The sequence below is a fragment of the Bufo gargarizans genome, chromosome 1 (genome assembly GCF_014858855.1).
Source record: "Bufo gargarizans isolate SCDJY-AF-19 chromosome 1, ASM1485885v1, whole genome shotgun sequence".
Classification (NCBI taxonomy): Eukaryota; Metazoa; Chordata; class Amphibia; order Anura; family Bufonidae; genus Bufo; species Bufo gargarizans.
This window is the reverse complement of record NC_058080.1, coordinates 332,133,285-332,150,610: the sequence shown is the minus strand read 5'-3', so window position 1 is coordinate 332,150,610 and position 17,326 is coordinate 332,133,285. Positions and strand designations below refer to the sequence as shown.

Sequence of the window (17,326 nt, the reverse complement as noted above, 5' to 3'; positions counted from 1 at the left end):
CGATCACTCACAATACGCTTTTATCACAGCAGCATTCGATCAGTTCACAAACTGCACGGTTTCAAAAATATTGTCACCCTTAGCCCGAAAGCCAATAATCTAACCTTTTTGCAATTCTTGAAAAATCACCCCTTTTTCTTTACCCATGACAGCAAGGAGGGATATTTGTGCAGACAGGCTATCACATGCCAGTTCACGACTCTACTTTCTTCATGAGTTACACACTGCCAATTTGGAAAGTAGTGAAGATTATCTTTTTATCCATCGCTTTAGTTGTGAGTTATCCACTTCATTCTGATCCTCAACTATGTCATATGTAACAGACACTGACTGACTGTCCAACTTACACAGTGGGAGAGATTTATCAAAACTGGTGTTAAGAAAAACTGGCTTAGTTGCCCATAGCAACCATTCAGACGCCGCCTTTAATTTTCCAAAGGAGCTCTTGAAAATGAAAGGTGAAATATGATTGTTTGCTATTGGCAACTAAGCCAGTTTTCCTTTATACCAGTTTTGATAATTCTCTCAAAGTCTCTCACTTCGCAGTGTTTAAGAATAAGAATCACAGTTGAAAATAGTATACCAATTTACTATTTTGACTCCTGGACCTTGGAGCATGTCAAATCTTGCAGCAGAATTGAATCCAAAACTTTGGTTCATGGACAGAATTGTGATGCGTTTCAGAACTGTGGCATTTTTATGCCACTTATTGAGGAGACAGCAGGGAAACAGATTGCTAATACTGTCTAACAGCAACAGTGTAAACTTGAACTAGTCTTAAACTGTGCGAAATTTATTACAGTGTCCGTGAAATCCAGCACAAATTGTGTCAAATAACTGACATTTTTAATTGTAAATCTGGCTCAGTGTTATGACAAGAAGTAATTTTCCCTATTGATTCTCATGGAAACTTAATGTCGCTCACATAGGAATGCATTGAGAATTTGACTTCCTGTCCACGCATAAGATATTGGGGAAAATACATCAAGACTGGCGGATCCATCCGCCAGTCTTGATCTCCCTGTGATTCAGTAAAATACTCAGCTTGGAGATAAACAGCTTTATTTCTATGGCCAAATCAGTAAATAACTGTGTGCATCAGCTTTCAGGTCTTCAATACAAGTGCCCACTTAAATTCAACAAAAAAAAAAAACACAAAAAATCTTGCTTTTAAGAAACTTGTGGCTGTGGCAGTATTTCAGATCTATGGCAAGAGGTCCGAATCCATTTCTGAAGGGAGCTTGGCATGTAATGAAATAAGATCCACATTATAATCTGGAGAAAGAAAACAGTATATTATTTTGTACACTATATGAGAGACTAAATATTGAAGTTCAGGTGCTGTGACCACAAACATGTAAATTCCTGGCATTTTACAAAGATAATTTTAGTGCAATGATTCTGGACAGTTACTAAATGGAGTCTGGGACAAGAAGGGTTTTCGCATTGAACTGCTATCTTTAACACAGAGATGGGCCAGTTTCACACTGGCATTTATCATTTCTGGCAGGGAAACAGCCTGACAGAGCTGTACTACAGTGTACAGACGTGTGCGGCCAGAAGTCCGCCTGGCCCCATTCACTATGATGGGGACTTGCGGAAAACGAGAGGCGGCTGGACAAAAACCACTGCGTGCATTGGTATTCGTCTGGCTGCCCCTCGGCATATTTGCCATGCTGCTGCAGAATCTCTGCCGTTCCCCATTATAGTGAATAGGGGCAGGCGGACCATCAGCAGCACGCGTGTGTACACTGTAGTATTAATCCGGCAGGGGAAAAGGCAAACGCCAGTGTGAAACTGGCCATAAAAAAATTATGATGGAATCGGCAAGAAACTGCCCTGCATATACTTTTTTTAATTTTTATTATAGAAGTGGTAACATGATGCATCAAGTCCAATATAATAAGGTAGGCATTTGAAGTTATATTATGTTATGTATCTACATGGCTGTTGTCTGTCATAAAATAATGATCACTGAAGAACAAACAAGCATTCATTCATTCAGCAGTTACAAACCTATTTGATCCAGCCGAGTTGAAGGAGGGTTCTTATGAAACAAATCAATGTGTTTATCCATTTGGTCTCTAGTTACAGTTGAAAAGTTACACTGCATACACCTGTAGTTGTCTCGTGTATGCTCCCAAATAATACGACTGTTGGTTGTATGGCCTAGAAGGAAGCAAAAAGTCAATAGGTACGTAAATAATAATGTGGTCAAATGGTAATCATATTGTAGTCTACATTTGATACATTTTATCTGCCTTGTTTGTTTCTATATGTTTTGCAGTCTTGTGAAAATCTAATAACTCTTTGACATAAGAACAGTTATCAAATCCTAGCCAAATCTTTGTTAGGGTATACAGTGAGGAACAGAAGTATTTGAACACCCTGCGATTTTGCAAGCTCTCCCACTTGGAAATCATGGAGGGGTCTGAAATTCACATTGTAGGTGCAGTCCCACTCTGAGAGACAGAATTTAAAAAAGAAAATTCTGTAAATCACATTGTATGATTTTTTAAGAATGTATTTGTCTTGCACTGCTGAACATAAGTATTTGAACACCTGAGAAAATCAGTGTTAATATTTGGTACAGAAGCCTTTGTTTGCAACTACAGAGGTCAAACGTTTCCTGTAGTTCTTGACCAGGTCTGCACACACAGCAGCAGGGATTTTGGCCCACTCCTCCACACAGATCTCCTCTAGATCTGTCAGTGGGAGAACTTGCAAAATCGCAGGGTGTTCAAATACTTCCTCACTGTATATACAAAAATCCATCACTCAGCAGTTCCCATATTTCTGGAATCCTTACAAATCTAAATAAAAAATTAATAAAAAAAGAACAAAGAGTAAAACAGAAAAAGGGGAGGAACACATATCAATGGAAAAGGTTAGTTGGAACCCGAAAAAATACTACAATATCAAATTGATAAATAGTGGGCATAAAAAGGTGACTGGCATTTATCCTGTGGTCAAAAGTAAAGGCCCACTATACAGATTATAGTTGTAAAAGCCTTAACCAGCTTGATAATCTAAAATGTAAAAGGTGCTCCCGACTCTCTGCTGACAGATGAGGTTGGGGGACAGAAGCATCAGGTGTGTTGAGTTTCAACACCCCATCCTTTTGTTCTCCTGGGAGATACCCTGCCAGGCTTTCTCAGCCCTCTGCACTGAAAATACATACAAACTCTGCAGAACAAAGTATGTGCGTGTGAGTCGGAAGAGAAAGATGTTGGCCAAACAAGTGTGCAGCCAACAGCTATTGAAAATGTATGGGCACCCCGTTGATATTCTATATGAAGAGAACACAGTGTTATTACAGCTCCTCCGTCTCAGTCACTTCAATAGGATATCTCCCTCCTATTCAAGTGAATTTTGCCCCTGCAATGTTGACAGCGAGCAAATAAACATTGAAGAGAATACAGTGTTCATATGAACTCTGCGTTTTACACCACTTTTTAGATCACTGTTGAACTGATCGTATTTGACCACAATATGTAACAAAACTTAAAGCTTTAGAAAAGTTGATTTGCATTCAGTTGTGTGGGTACAAATTTTGCAACACATACTTAAAAAGTTCTGTCGCCGCATATACAATTTAATACAATTCATAATATGTTTGTTTACCTTGTGCTACCCTATCAGGCACCGAATCCGTAGCACTTACTTGCTTAATCTTGAACCATTACAGATTAGAACAATCTCCTCCTCAGTGATATAACCTTCGGCATGAGATGTCTAACCACTACATAACATAATACAATGCTGACAGTATGTGACTCCAGAATTGCTTGGGTGATTTTATTGTGAACATTGCCTTAGATCAGGGATGCGCAACCTGCGTCCCTCCAGCTGTTGTAAAACTACAACTCCCACTCCTGCTGTAGGTTGTTCGGGCATGCTGGGAGTTGTAGTTTTGCAACAGCTGGAGAGCCACAGGTTGAGCATGCCTGCCTTAGATAATACAGTACAGTAGTATGCATGCTTCTTCAACAGACATGTATTCTACATAGATTAAGGAAAATACCAGACTATGTTGGATAACAGATGATTAGATACCCAAAATGTCAGCTAGGAAGTTTCAGAAACAGGTCTCCAGTCCTCCCCGACCACAGCAGTCTCTGTCTTTCAGGTGCGTCGTTAGGTCAACATTCCCAGGATGTTTTGACCAGTGCCCCGAATGCAGGGCTGGCAGCGCCGCCTCCTAGCTAATTTATTCACTTCACTTGCCTCTGTGTAATCTCGCACAGGCGCACTGGCAGAGGCATTGTCGAGCGAAGTGCGCATGCGCCGTCTTCCAGCGCACCTCGTGCGACGATGCCTCTGCCAGTGCGAGATTAAACAGAGGCAAGCAAAGTGAATAAATTAGCTAGGAGGCGGCACTGGGCAGGGAGGGGATCTGTGGATGGCACTGTTATGGATGATCTGTGGGGTTTCCCAGGCCCTTCACTGTAGTTATTAACCCCATTCACTGAAGGGGGGACTGCTGAAAGGGGTTAATAACTACTGTGAAGCCCCCCCCCCCCCGTGGTGATGAGGGCGTGGCTTCAAGGGGTGGGGGCGTGGCTTCACGTGGGCTCATGCCCCAGATCTCTTCAGACTCTAGCAATGCCCCTGCTGTCTTTGTTATGGCTCACGTACACGGCTGTGTTTTGTGGCCTGTAAATCATGGATCCCGGTCAAGTGCATGCCATCATTTATTTTTTCACTTCTGTAGAAACTTCCTATCCTTTTCTGCAAAACGGACAAGTCCTTTTTTTTGTGGGGCAGTGGAACCTACTTGAGGATGTCGACATCACACTGTGTGCTGTCCGCATCTTTTGCAGCCCCTATTAGATGAATAAGATGAAAACAGGAATTGGACTAAAACTATGGTCCTGTGCATGAGCCTTTACGAAAACTGCCAGATGCATTAGATGCTTCAGAACAGCTAGCTGAGACTACTGTCTGCCTGTCCTGGATATATAAGCTTGTTGATTTGTACTTAACATCTGTCTGGTGAGGGTATCTCTGTGCCTGGGTGGAGCTCACCACAGGATATAGCTGCTGCCTTAGTGCAAAGGAAAAAGGGGCTTACTTAGTTGCCTATAGCAACCAATCAGATTCCACCTTTCATATTGAGAGCAGCTCTGAAAAATGAAATGTTGAATCTGATTGGTTGTGGCCACTAAATCAGTTTTTTCTTTGCACTAGTTTTGATAAATCTCCCCAATCTGTTTTTCAACACAGCAAGGGAATAGAGGGCCGGGGCCAGCACTCCAGAGTCAGAGAGCAATCAAGTCCTGCAAACAGCCTTAGTGCTCATGCATACAAACAAATTTCACACACATTTTGTGCGGGTTGGATGCAGACCCATTAACTTCAATGAGGCCACAAAAGAAGCAGACAGCACACCATGTGTTGTGTGACTCCGTATGTTCCTTACATTGCTCCCGCAAATTTTTTTTAACTCGTTCTACCGTTGTCCGTTTTACAGACAAGGGTAAGACTGTTCTATAGAGGACAGGACGTTCCATTATGCAAAATGCGGAACCCACACAGCCGGTATCTGTGTTTTGCAGATCCTCAATTTGTGGACTGTGAAACAGGCTACAGTCGTGTAGAAGAGCCCTTAGTGTGCACACAGCTTGCCCAGTGTGAACACGGACATAAGCTCCCCTTCACTCCTTTAGCATGTAGGATAGGATTATTTCTTAGCTCCAATGCTCCACTTGCCCTGCATCGTGCAGGACAAGGCCTCCTTGTTGTGAGCCGATGACATACAGAACCTCACAACGCTATGCTAGGTGGAGACTTCTGCCTAGCAGGAAGCCCAGTGACATCACTGGCTCAGGTGGGCAGTGTATAGCACTATTCTGGTGGTTTTAGAAGCACATATCATTAGTATACGCCTCAAAAACCACCCAGAACAGTGCTATACACCGCCTACTTGAGCTGGTGATGTCACTGGGCTCCCTGCTAGGTGAAGGTCTCCGGCTTGCATAGTGTTGTGAAGCCCAGTACGTCACCAGCTCACAACAAACAGGCCTTGCTCTGCGGGATGCAGTGCAGAGCAAGGGGATCATCAGAGCATTTACTATCCTACATGCTAAAAAGTAAAGAGGAGCTTTAAGCCCTCTCCGACCTCCACCGTACATGTCTGGAGCAGTGAGAAGTGACTCTGTGACCTTGGTCGTGCATGTACAGCATAACAAAAAAAGCAACAACATAAAAGACTGTCACTGCACCTAATCATACACAGACTGGGCTAAGATGGTTGCTCTGCCTGACAGTACAATGTTCATTTTAGGACATGGTCAGATATAGTCAAGTATCAGAATAATACCAGTGTGTAACCTGACTGAAACTGGATCCTGACTTTGATATTTGACTCTGACATCAGAAGAGGCTGATTGGTGTTTACATAGACACCACCAACCACCCCCGAGATTAAACAGGGGACAAGTCAGTGCTGCGATTGGCTGGTTTGCTATTCCAGCCAATGGCAGTGCTAGGGGACAGGGGGAACAGGAAGAATCCCTCTGCATGCAGCCACTCTAGTTGGTGACTGCATACGCTGAGCTTCTGTGCTGTTGGTTGGCTTACTGAGGACTTGTCTGGAACTGCGGCCATGATCACTGACTTTTTTTATTTTTTCATCTGCAGCAGTTTCATATCCCTAAAGTCCGCTTTCAGCAGACTCCAAACAATCTGTGACCACTTTTTGTGGCATTTTTTTTCAGCCCTAAACCAGTTTTTATGTATGTAAACTGTAACTGTCAAGTGTTGATCAGTGCGTACATGTGATCAGCACTTCTGCTCAGTTTTTTTTGCACATTAAAACATCTGCTTGTTGCTGCATATAATTATGTTTGTGCTCAGTTTTCAGTGAATTTTTTTTGGGGGGAGAGAAACTGTACTCTAGTGTAGTTATATAAACGTGTGTGTGTGTGTGTGTATATATATATATATATATATATATATATATACACACACACACTCACCTAAAGAATTATTAGGAACACCATACTAATACGGTGTTGGACCCCCTTTTGCCTTCAGAACTGCCTTAATTCTATGTGGCATTGATTCAACAAGGTGCTGACAGCATTCTTTAGAAATGTTGGCCCATATTGATAGGATAGCTTCTTGCAGTTGATAGAGATTTGAGGGATGCACATCCAGGGCACGAAGCTCCTGTTCCACCACATCTCAAAGATGCTCTATTGGGTTGAGATCTGGTGACTGTGGGGGCCATTTTAGTACAGTAAACTCATGGTCATGTTCAAGAAACCATTTTTCCAGTCTTCAACAGTCCAATTTTGGTGAGCTTGTGCAAATTGTAGCCTCTTTTTCCTATTTGTAGTGGAGATGAGTGGTACCCAGTGGGGTCTTCTGCTGTTGTAGCCCATCCGCCTCAAGGTTGTGCGTGTTGTGGCTTCACAAATGCTTTGCTGCATACCTCGGTTGTAACGAGTGGTTATTTCAGTCAACGATGCTCTTCTATCAGCTTGAATCTGTCGGCCCATTCTCCTCTGACCTCTAGCATCAACAAGGCATTTTTGCCCACAGGACTGCCGCATACTGGATGTTTTTCCCTTTTCCGGCCATTCTTTGTAAACCCTAGAAATGGTTGTGCGTGAAAATCCCAGTAACTGAGCAGATTGTGAAATACTCAGACCAGCCCGTCTGGCACCAACAACCATGCCACGCTCAAAATAGCTTAAATCACCTTTCTTTCCCATTCTGACATTCAGTTTGGAGTTCAGGAGATTGTCTTGACCAGGACCACAACCCTACATGCATTGAAGCAACTGCCATGTGATTGGTTGACTAGATAATCACATTAATGAGAAATAGAACAGGTGTTCCTAATAATTCTTTAGGTGAGTGTATATATATATATATATTTGGTTGCATGCGTCCTGCACCTGCTGAGTGCCAATCATTACCGTCCATTTCACCGACTGTGTCTACATAGTTTTCTGTGCAGTTGTAAAAATAAAATTAAATATTGAAATAAGTTAGTACTATATATTTCAGATAGCATTAAATCAGGTCTTTGCATGCGTCCTGAACACAAATCAGTATCGTCCTGCAGCCTTCAGCTTAGACATCATGTTCAACGTGACAAGATCCCTTAATCCCAGAGGTACTTAAGCTTGCAGCACTGTGTGCAAAAATCAAATGATTCCCTAGATGCCTGCTAGGGCAACCACTCAGAAAGTGGCAAAAGCAAGGCTCTCCTCAATGAAAACATGCTGGTGCTTAAGTACAAGGACATGAGGTATGTCCTTGTACTTAGGATGTCCTGATTATAGTTCCATATTGAAACCAATGACAAAGTTAGAGGTAGATGGTGCGTCCTTAAAAATGATTTTAGAGATTTAGGTCACAAGCTTAGGGCAGGGACCTCAAAGGTAGTGTTTTCCGAAAAACTACCTGTACCATGAGCCACACAAGAAAGGCAGCGGTTTGGGTTCCTGGAAAATTGGGCCGACTTCTCTGTCAGTTACTGGCTCTATTGTAGGGATGGGCTGCACCTCAATGGGAAAGATGCAGCTGTTTTGGGGGGAAAAAGATGGCTAGAAGGCTGGAGGAGTGTTTAAACTAGGGACTGGGGGTAGGGTAATTACATTATAAAAGGGGAAGACAGTGCAGATAGAGACTTGGGGTGAGGTAATGAAACTGGGGGAGGAGTGGAAGGAGCGACTGGAACAGTTCATAAGGAAAGGTATAGGGTAACAAATACACATAATCCTCTCAATTGTATGTATGTACACTAATGCCAGAAGCCTGACTAATAAAACTGGGTAACTGGAATTAGTGATGTGTGAGGAGGACTATGACATAGTGGGAATAACTGAGACATGGCTGGATGATGGCTATGACTGGGCAGTTAATGTACAGGGTTACAGTCTTTCTAGAAACAATAATCAAAAGCAGAGAGGGGTCTGGTCACAGTTGTTTGTCTTTTTTTAATCTTTTTAAGGCACTGCTATACTTCTTCCTGGGTCGGACAGGCCACTTTTAATGGGAAATTTACTTTTATATTCTGCATTTCATCTGACCGTTTATAATCCCCAGTAAAAACTGTGGAGAAAAAAAATATTTAACAGCTTTGCCGTCTCTTTTACTATCTGCAACTTCCCCCTCATCATGTAAAAGGCCGACACCTGCAGATTTATACTTTTTACTATTTTTATAATTGAAGAACATTTTAGTTAGTTTTACCGTATTTTTCGCCCTATAGGACGCACCGGCCCATAAGACGCACCTAGGTTTTTGGGGAGGAAAATAAGAAAAAAATTATTTTTTACCAAAAGGTGTGCTGTGTGTTTGGTGGGTTTGGAACTAATGGTGGTCTGTGGATGGCACTATTACTGGGGATCTGTGGATGACTGACACTGTTATGGGGGAGATCTGTGGATGACGGACACTGTTATGGGGGAGATCTGTGGATGACGGACACTGTTATGGGGGAGATCTGTGGATGACGGACACTGTTATGGGGGGATCTGTGGATGACGGACACTGTTATGGGGGGATCTGTCATTGACGGTCACTGTTATGGGGGAGATCTGTGGATGACGGTCACTGTTACAGGGGGGATCTGTGGCTGGCACTGTTACAGGGGGGGATCTGTGGCTGGCACTGTTACAGGGGGGGGGGGATCTGTGGCTGGCACTGTTACGGGGGGGGGGGGGGATCTGTGGCTGGCACTGTTGTATATGTGCCATCCACAGACCCCCAGCCCATAACGGTGCCATCCACAGACCCCCCAGCCCATAACTGTGCCATCCACAGATCGCAGCCGCACCCCCCCCCTGCCGCCGCCGCCACCATACAAATATAAGATGTGATATTCAATTAATAATTATCAAACATGCCCCCTCACTGTCTCCTATTACTACCTTACATCCTAATCGCTGCTGTTTTCAGGCAGGACGGTCGGGCGGGCGGCCGGCGCGTCTCACTGACGTCACTTGCCTGCGCCGCCTGCTTCATTCATAAAGTAGGCGGCGCAGGCACGTGACAAGAGTTACGCTGCCGCCCGCCCGCCTGGCCTGCATGAATTCAACAGCAGCGATTAGATGTAAGTTAGTAGTAGGAGTGAGGGGGCATGTTTGATAATTATTAATTGAATATGACATCGTATATTAGTATACTGGAGCGGCGGGGCGGTGCTATACTACACTGACTGCACCGCCCTGCCGCTATTGCCAGCCCCCAGACCCTCCTTCCAGTCCCTCCCCGAGTCCCCGCTCTCGCATACATCGCTGCCAGCTATATAAAACTGCAAGTATTCGCCCCATAAGACGCAGGGGCATTTCTCCCCCATTTTGGGGGAAGAAAAAGTGCGTCTTATGGGGCGAAAAATACGGTACTCTGTTTGGCAATTAATTTCTCTGTCTCCAGTTTGGCTGCTTTTATTTGTCTTTTACATGTTCTATTTTTTCCCTTATAGTTTTTCACTGCTTCCTTGCCACCCTCCTGTTTTAGTCATTTAAATGTTTTTTTTTTGTCATTTATTGCCTCTTTTACATTTTTGTTTATCCATGTTATTTTTTTTCTTGTTCCTCACTCTTTTATTCCCATAACTTATGTACCTCTCACAATTAGAGTTTAGGGTGCATTAAAAAATATCCTAGTTAGGCCAATGTTTTTTTTTTTTTGTTTTTTTTTAAGTTTGGTATTGTTGTGCCTCCCTGAAGAAACGACAGTTGGAAGGTTATTATTTTATGGTCACTATTTCCCAGGTGTCCTCCAACCTGCACATCTGTTGTTACTTGGGAAAAGTAACTGTCCTTGGTTATTGACAAGAACCTGTTTCCGTTATGAGATGGACAGGTATCCATTTCCCAGTCTATATCTGGGTAGTTTAAATCCTCCATAATAAGGACCTCATGATTTGCTGCCTTGTCTATTTCATTTAGTAGTAGATTTTCTGTGGAATCTGGTATATTAGGTGGCTTATAATAAACTTGGAGGCAAATTGTTTTGCCTCCATGTATTTTGACCCACAGTGACTCCACATGTTCATGTCCCTCACTTATATCTTCCCAGAGTGTGGACTTTACAGATACATTTACATAAAGGCAAGGGATACACCCTGTATCCTAAGGGACTTAAGTAATAACATAGGCAGACACTTATTTGTGATATTTAACCACCTCAGCTCCCTAGCTTAAACCCACTTAATGACCAGACCACTTTTTACAATTCTGCACTACACTACTTTCACGGTTCATTGCTCGGTCATACAACTTACCACCCAAATGAATTTTACCTCCTTTTCTTCTCACTAACAGAGCTTTCATTTGGTGGTATTTCATTGCTGCTGACATTTTAACTTTTTTTTGCTATTAATCGAAATTTACAGAATTTTTTGCAAACAAATGTCATTTTTTACTTTCAGTTGTACATTTTTTCAAATAAAACTACATTTCTATATAAAATGTTCTCTAAATTTATTGTTCTACATGTCTTTGATAAAAAAAAAGGCAATAAGTGTATATTTATAGGTTTTTGCAAAAGTTATAGCGTTTACAAACTATGGTACAAAAATGTGAATTTCCGCATTTTGAAGCAGCATGGCGAGTTCCTCGAATTTTTTTTTTGGCACAAGTTAGCGGAAAATGATTTATTTTATTTTTTTATTTTATTACAAAGTCTCATATTCCACTAACATGTGACAAAAAATAAAAACTTCCATGAACTCACTATGCCCATCACGATATACCTTGGGGTGTCTTCTTTCCAAAATGGGGTCACTTGTATTTATACTGCCCTGGCATTTTAGTGGCCCTAATGTGTGAGAAGTAGTTTGAAATCCAAATGTGTAAAAAATGCCCTGTGAAATCCTAAAGGTGCTCTTTAGAATTTGGGTCCCTTTGCCCACCTAGGCTGCAAAAAAGTGTCACACATGTGGTATCACCGTACTCAGGAGAAGTTGGGCAATGTGTTTTGGGGTGTATTTTTACATATACCCATGCTGGGTGAGCGAAATATCTCTCTAAAAGTCAACTTTTCCCATTTTTTTTATACAAAGTTGTCATTTTAGAGAGATATTTCTCTCACCCAGCATAGGTATATGTAAAAAGACACCCCAAAACACATTGCCCAACTTCTCCTGAGTACGGCGATACCACATGTGTGACACTTTTTTGCAGCCTAGGTGCGCAAAGGGGCCCAAATTTAGGAGGGCATTTTTAGACATTTGGATTCGAGACTTCTTCTCACGCTTTAGGGCCCCTAAAATGCCAGGGCAGTATAAATACCTCACATATGACCCCATTTTGGAAAGAAGACACCCCAAGGTATTCCATGAGGGGCATGGCGAGTTCATAGAATATTCTTTTTGGCACAAGTTTTGTTTTTTTCTCACAAAGTCTCCCTTTCCGCTAACTTGGGACAAAAAGTTAAATCTATCATGGACTCAATATGCCCCTCAGCGAATACCTTTGGGGGTGTCTTCTTTACAAAATGAGGTCATTTGTGGGGTGTTTGTACTGCCCTGGCATTTGAGGGTCTCCGCAATCATTACATGTATGGCCAGTAGTAGGAGTTTCTGCTATTCTCCTTATATTGAGCATACGGGTAATGAGATTTTTTTTTCCGTTCAGCCTCTGGGCTGAAAGAAAAAATTGAACGGCACAGATTTTTTTATTCGCATCGATCAATGTGGATGAAAAAATCTCTGCCAAAAAAATAAAAAGGAGAGGAAAGGCGTCTGCCAGGACATAGCAGCTCCGCCCAACATCCAAACCCACTCAGCTCGTATGCCCTGGCAAACCCGATTTCTCCATTCACGTCAATCGATGTGGATGAATAAATCATTGCCTGGATTTATTTATTTTTTAATATAGAAAGTGTTTGCCAAAGCATATGATCACCGCCCTTCAGCTCATAAGCCTCGGCAAACGTATCTTTTTTACTGCAGAGGAGAAATCTCGTCTTGCAGCGCAGCATACACTTTTGTGTAATCTGACAGCAGCGCAATGCTTCTGTTAGAATGCACATCAGTGCTGCAGCTGGTTCATCGGTTGGTCCACCTAGAAGGTAAAAAAAATCTAAACAAAAAAAAAAAAACAGGCCGCAACGCTATAAATTTATTAACATTAATTTTATATAACATTTGAACAGAACATTAACTTTTATAAACTTTATTGAACTTTTGGAACAGAACATTAACTTTTCTGCTTACCGGTGATTTTTTGGGGGGTTTTTTGCTTTTTTTTACCTTTATAGGACAAACCTCTCCTTCCCCATGGGACAATGTGCAAAGCGCCCAGAGATGTGGCGTAGTACATTATGCACTTTGTCCAGGGTGAAAGGAGAGGTTTGCAGCAGCTGTGAGTGAAAGGGCCCTAAGAGCCCTGTGTGCCTGTCCTGTGTGACGCAATCCCTATGCTAATAGTGTACCTGTGTGTGGTACTTCCGGAAACACTCCCCTAAGCATAGGGCAGGGTGGTCAGGGCAGTCAGGACAGAAATAGCGGGTGTCACGCCTTATTCCACTCCTGCTACACGACATCTTTTTCGGGGTGGCGCTTGGGTTGAGGTACCAGCAACAACATTGGGGAAATGTCGCTCGGGTAGACGGCTCACTACACTGGTGGATGGGGCCACGGAACCTCCTGGATACAGGAGGTTCTCGTTGATCTCTTCCTGAAATTTGAGGAAGGATCCTGTTCTCCCAGCCTTACTGTAAAGAACAAAATTATTGTACATAGCCAATTGAATTAAATATACAGACACCTTATTATACCAGCGTCTGGTGCAGCGGGACACTAAATAAGGAGCCAACATCTGGTCATTGAAGTCCACTCCTCCCATGAGCAAATTATAGTCGTGGACCAAGCGGGGCTTTTAAATGACACTGGTTGCTCGTTCAATTTGTATTGTCGTGTCTGCGTGAATGGAGGAGAGCATGTAAACATCACGCTTGTCTCTCCATTTCACAGCAAGCAGTTATTCGTTACACAAGGCAGCCCTCTCCCCCTTGCAAGACAGGTGGTAACGAGCCGTTGGGGGAAGCTGCTCCCCAGGTAGTCAGGGCAACAGAGTGGCTCCAGGGTCTGATCTTTACCCTCATAGACACAAAATTTGTGCGTTTAGCCTGTGGCCCTTTCACAGAGCTTATACAATTTGACCCCATACCGGGCGCGCTTGCTTGGGATATATTGTTTGAAGCCAAGGTGCCTGGTAAAATGTATAAGGGACTCGTCTATGCAGATGTTTTGCTCAGGGGTATACAAATCTGCAAATTTGGTGTTAAGGTGGTCTTTGAGGGGCCGAATTTTGTGGAGCCGGTCAATAGCTGGGTGGCCTCTGGTACGAGAGGTGCTGTTGTCACTAAAGTGCAGGAAACGCAGGATGGTCTCAAATAGTATCCTGGACATGGCAGCAGAGAACATGGGCATGTGATGAATTGGGTTCGTGGACTAATACGACCGCAATTTATGCTTTTTTGTCAGGCCCATGTTCAGGAGAAGGCCCAGAAAAGTTTTAAATTCGGAAACTTGGATGGGTTTCCACCGGAAAGACGGGGCATAAAAGCTTCCTGGGTTGGCGGCTATAAATTGAGTGGCATACCGATTTGTTACTGCCACGACCAAGTCCAAGAGCTCTGCAGTCAAGAACAGCTCAAAAAACCCCAGTGCCGATCCGATCTGAGCTGTCTCAACCCGAACACACTGTCTGTGCGGTGGCTGCATCGGGGGAACTACTGTACGTGCCACCGTACCAGCTTCAACTGCCCTTCTGGTGCTCGCCACTTCACCATGTTCTACGGCAGTGCTGGTACTAGGTCCAGGATGGGCTGCGCTGCTGGTGTATGCCACACCACGTAATCCGACAGCACCAGCCCCACTCTGCTGCCCTTGAAGCGGATGCTGCGCAACCTGTGGTCTAGCAACACAGGGCCGGGTACGCCTGGTGGTATCAGGGACCTCAACCTCCTCGTCCGAACTTTGGGTCAGACTGCCACTGCTTTCTACAGGTTCGTATTCTGACCCGCTGGATTCGTCAGATGAGGGTTCCCATTCCTCATCCGACTGGGTCAGAAGCCTGTAGGCCTCTTCAGAAGAATACCCGTTACTTGCCATTTGGTCAACTAAATTTAGGGGGTATTCCCTGAGACTACCCAAAATAAAAAGCAAGCCTGTCTTACAAATGGGAGGCTAGTGAAGTACCGGAAGCCGCTGCGATTGATAAATTTCAAACCGTTTTTTTTTATCGCCGCAGCGCTTGAAAAGTGATTGTGCAGTGATAAAAAATAAAAAATGTTGTACTGGGTCTCAATTGAGGGACGCTAATTTTTAAAATCTCCATTGTGAGACACTGCTGCTGGAGTATTGTTCTCCACTTCCCCTGACGAACCAGTCAGAAGTCATACTGGCTGGGGAAACGTAACGTTGGGATTTGTGTTTGTGGCGAAACCAACCTCGCCACTGGGTTTTGGAGAGGACTGTTTAAAAGCCTCTTGCCTCAGGATTATGGCCCATAGTAACTGTAAAGGAGAAGACAGACCGGCCGCACAGCTTAAATCTGTCTGTAGAATTGTATTTTATGTTATTATGCGTTCGGTTAAATTGTATGTTATGTGAGGGCACCCAGATAGCTAATATTATTGTATTTGTGTATTCCGAGTGCCATTCACCTAATGATATGCACTCAGACTTGAGCTATCTGGGGATATGTTAAATGTCTGTGTTTGCTGTGGGGGTGTGCCATTGTGTGTTTGGGTGGTGATTCCTGTCCTGTTGACTCCACATGTGTATTGGTGATCTCCCCTTTGTCCTGAGAGATAATTGGATTGTCTTTGGTCGTCTCCGGGACAGAGGGGAGGAAACCATGATGCATTGTGGGGATATGTTGTATCTGCAACAAACTGTAATAAAAACCAGGCTGGGTGTGCCAGCACTTCAGAGCACTGCTTGACCCTCAACACGGAGCCTTGTCTCGTTATTGGGGGGATTCCCTGTATGCTGTTGGAGACCGATTGCCAGGAGTGTAAGCTGACTGATACGCTTTTCCTGTTCGTCTGCTGGCAGCTATCCGCGAGGTTCCAGTTTGGAGTGCTATTTTGTATCCAGTTCGGAGGTTGGTGTTCTGCAGTAGCTGTGCCTGTCTCTCGGAAAGGGGCATATCGCCTAAACGGATTTTAACCCCTTGTCTGCTGAAACGGTCCGTTACATTGGTGGCAAGCAGCGGGATCGTTCCTACAGCCAGAAGGACAGCTACAGGAGACACCATTTCTTTGGATTTTACAATTTAAGGGCAACGCATGTCTCAGTACAGCGACCCTAAAAGCACCAGGATGGAACCAGTAGTGTTATACGAGGAGGAGGACCTGGATGGCCGGGATGCATTAAGGAAAGGCATCTGGTACCAGGCCCTGGATAATGTACAATACCAGCGAGGTGAGAGTCTCCCCAGTGAAGAGCAGCGGTTGCAGAAGCAAGTGGCCCTGCGGATGTCCTTCCTGGGAGAGCAGCCCCTGGAGGAATGGGTGATAGAACTACAGCACCGGGTATGGCAGGAGCTATGGCTGGAGGATGCCTACCAGGCGCTTTGGTGGTATGTGGCACAGTTTATACCCTGGACAGCTGAGCATGACAAGCCAGAGGGAGAGGAGTTTGAGGGTCCTGGCTTGTTATGGGAGTCCTTTGCAGAGCCTGACTTCGGGAGCCCTGCACAGTCCAGACTTCAGGACATTTTCTATGAGAGGGAGGCTAGGCATGAGTGGGATGACCCCCATGAAGTAGAGCAAGACCTGGCTCACCTAGCAACCCTGGAGTGGGAACTGGAGCAGGACTACAGAGATCTCTTCCACTCCATTGAGAAGGCTCAGCAGGACGGTAAGGTGACAGACCCAGATCCAGACCCATTCAGCTGGGCAGATATTGTAGAGTGTTACTGGGAAGGACCCCAGGTGGCCGGTAGAGATGGGACCGAGGTCTCTCCGCCGGTCCTGCAGGGAATTGGGAGCCTAGTCTCCATTCCCCAGCGGCAGTGTGAAGTGCAGGGAGGGGAGAGCAGCGGCCTCCCTCCCCAGCGGCAGGCTGAGTTACAGGGGGCAGAGGTAGTTGTTCCTGCCCCCCAGCAGCAGAGTGATGTGCCGGGAAGGCAGTGTGAAGTGCAGGGAGGGGAGAGCAGCGGCCTCCCTCCCCAGCGGCAGGCTGAGTTACAGGGGGCAGAGGTAGTTGTTCCTGCCCCCCAGCAGCAGCATGATTTTTTGGGAATTGGGAGCCGAGTCTCCATTCCCCAGCGGCAGGCGGAGTTACAGGGGACAGAGACAGTCGGTCCTGTCCCCCAGCGGCAGAGTGTCCTACAGGGAATAGAGA

The 17,326-nt window shown here is 44.4% G+C and overlaps 1 protein-coding gene across 1 annotated transcript in view; it reads right to left on the bottom strand.

Annotated features, from left to right (window-relative positions):
• Positions 1–772: 772 nt before the first annotated feature.
• Positions 773–17,326, bottom strand: part of ZNF414 (zinc finger protein 414) — a 208,798-nt gene continuing 192,244 nt past the window's right edge. Inside the window, exons 6-7 of the mRNA XM_044281924.1 lie at positions 2,017–2,169; positions 773–1,275 (exon numbers count right to left, since the gene is read on the bottom strand). Coding sequence (XP_044137859.1) covers positions 1,205–1,275; positions 2,017–2,169 — 224 coding nt within the window. The 3' untranslated portion in view covers positions 773–1,204. The remainder of the gene's footprint in view (positions 1,276–2,016; positions 2,170–17,326) is intronic.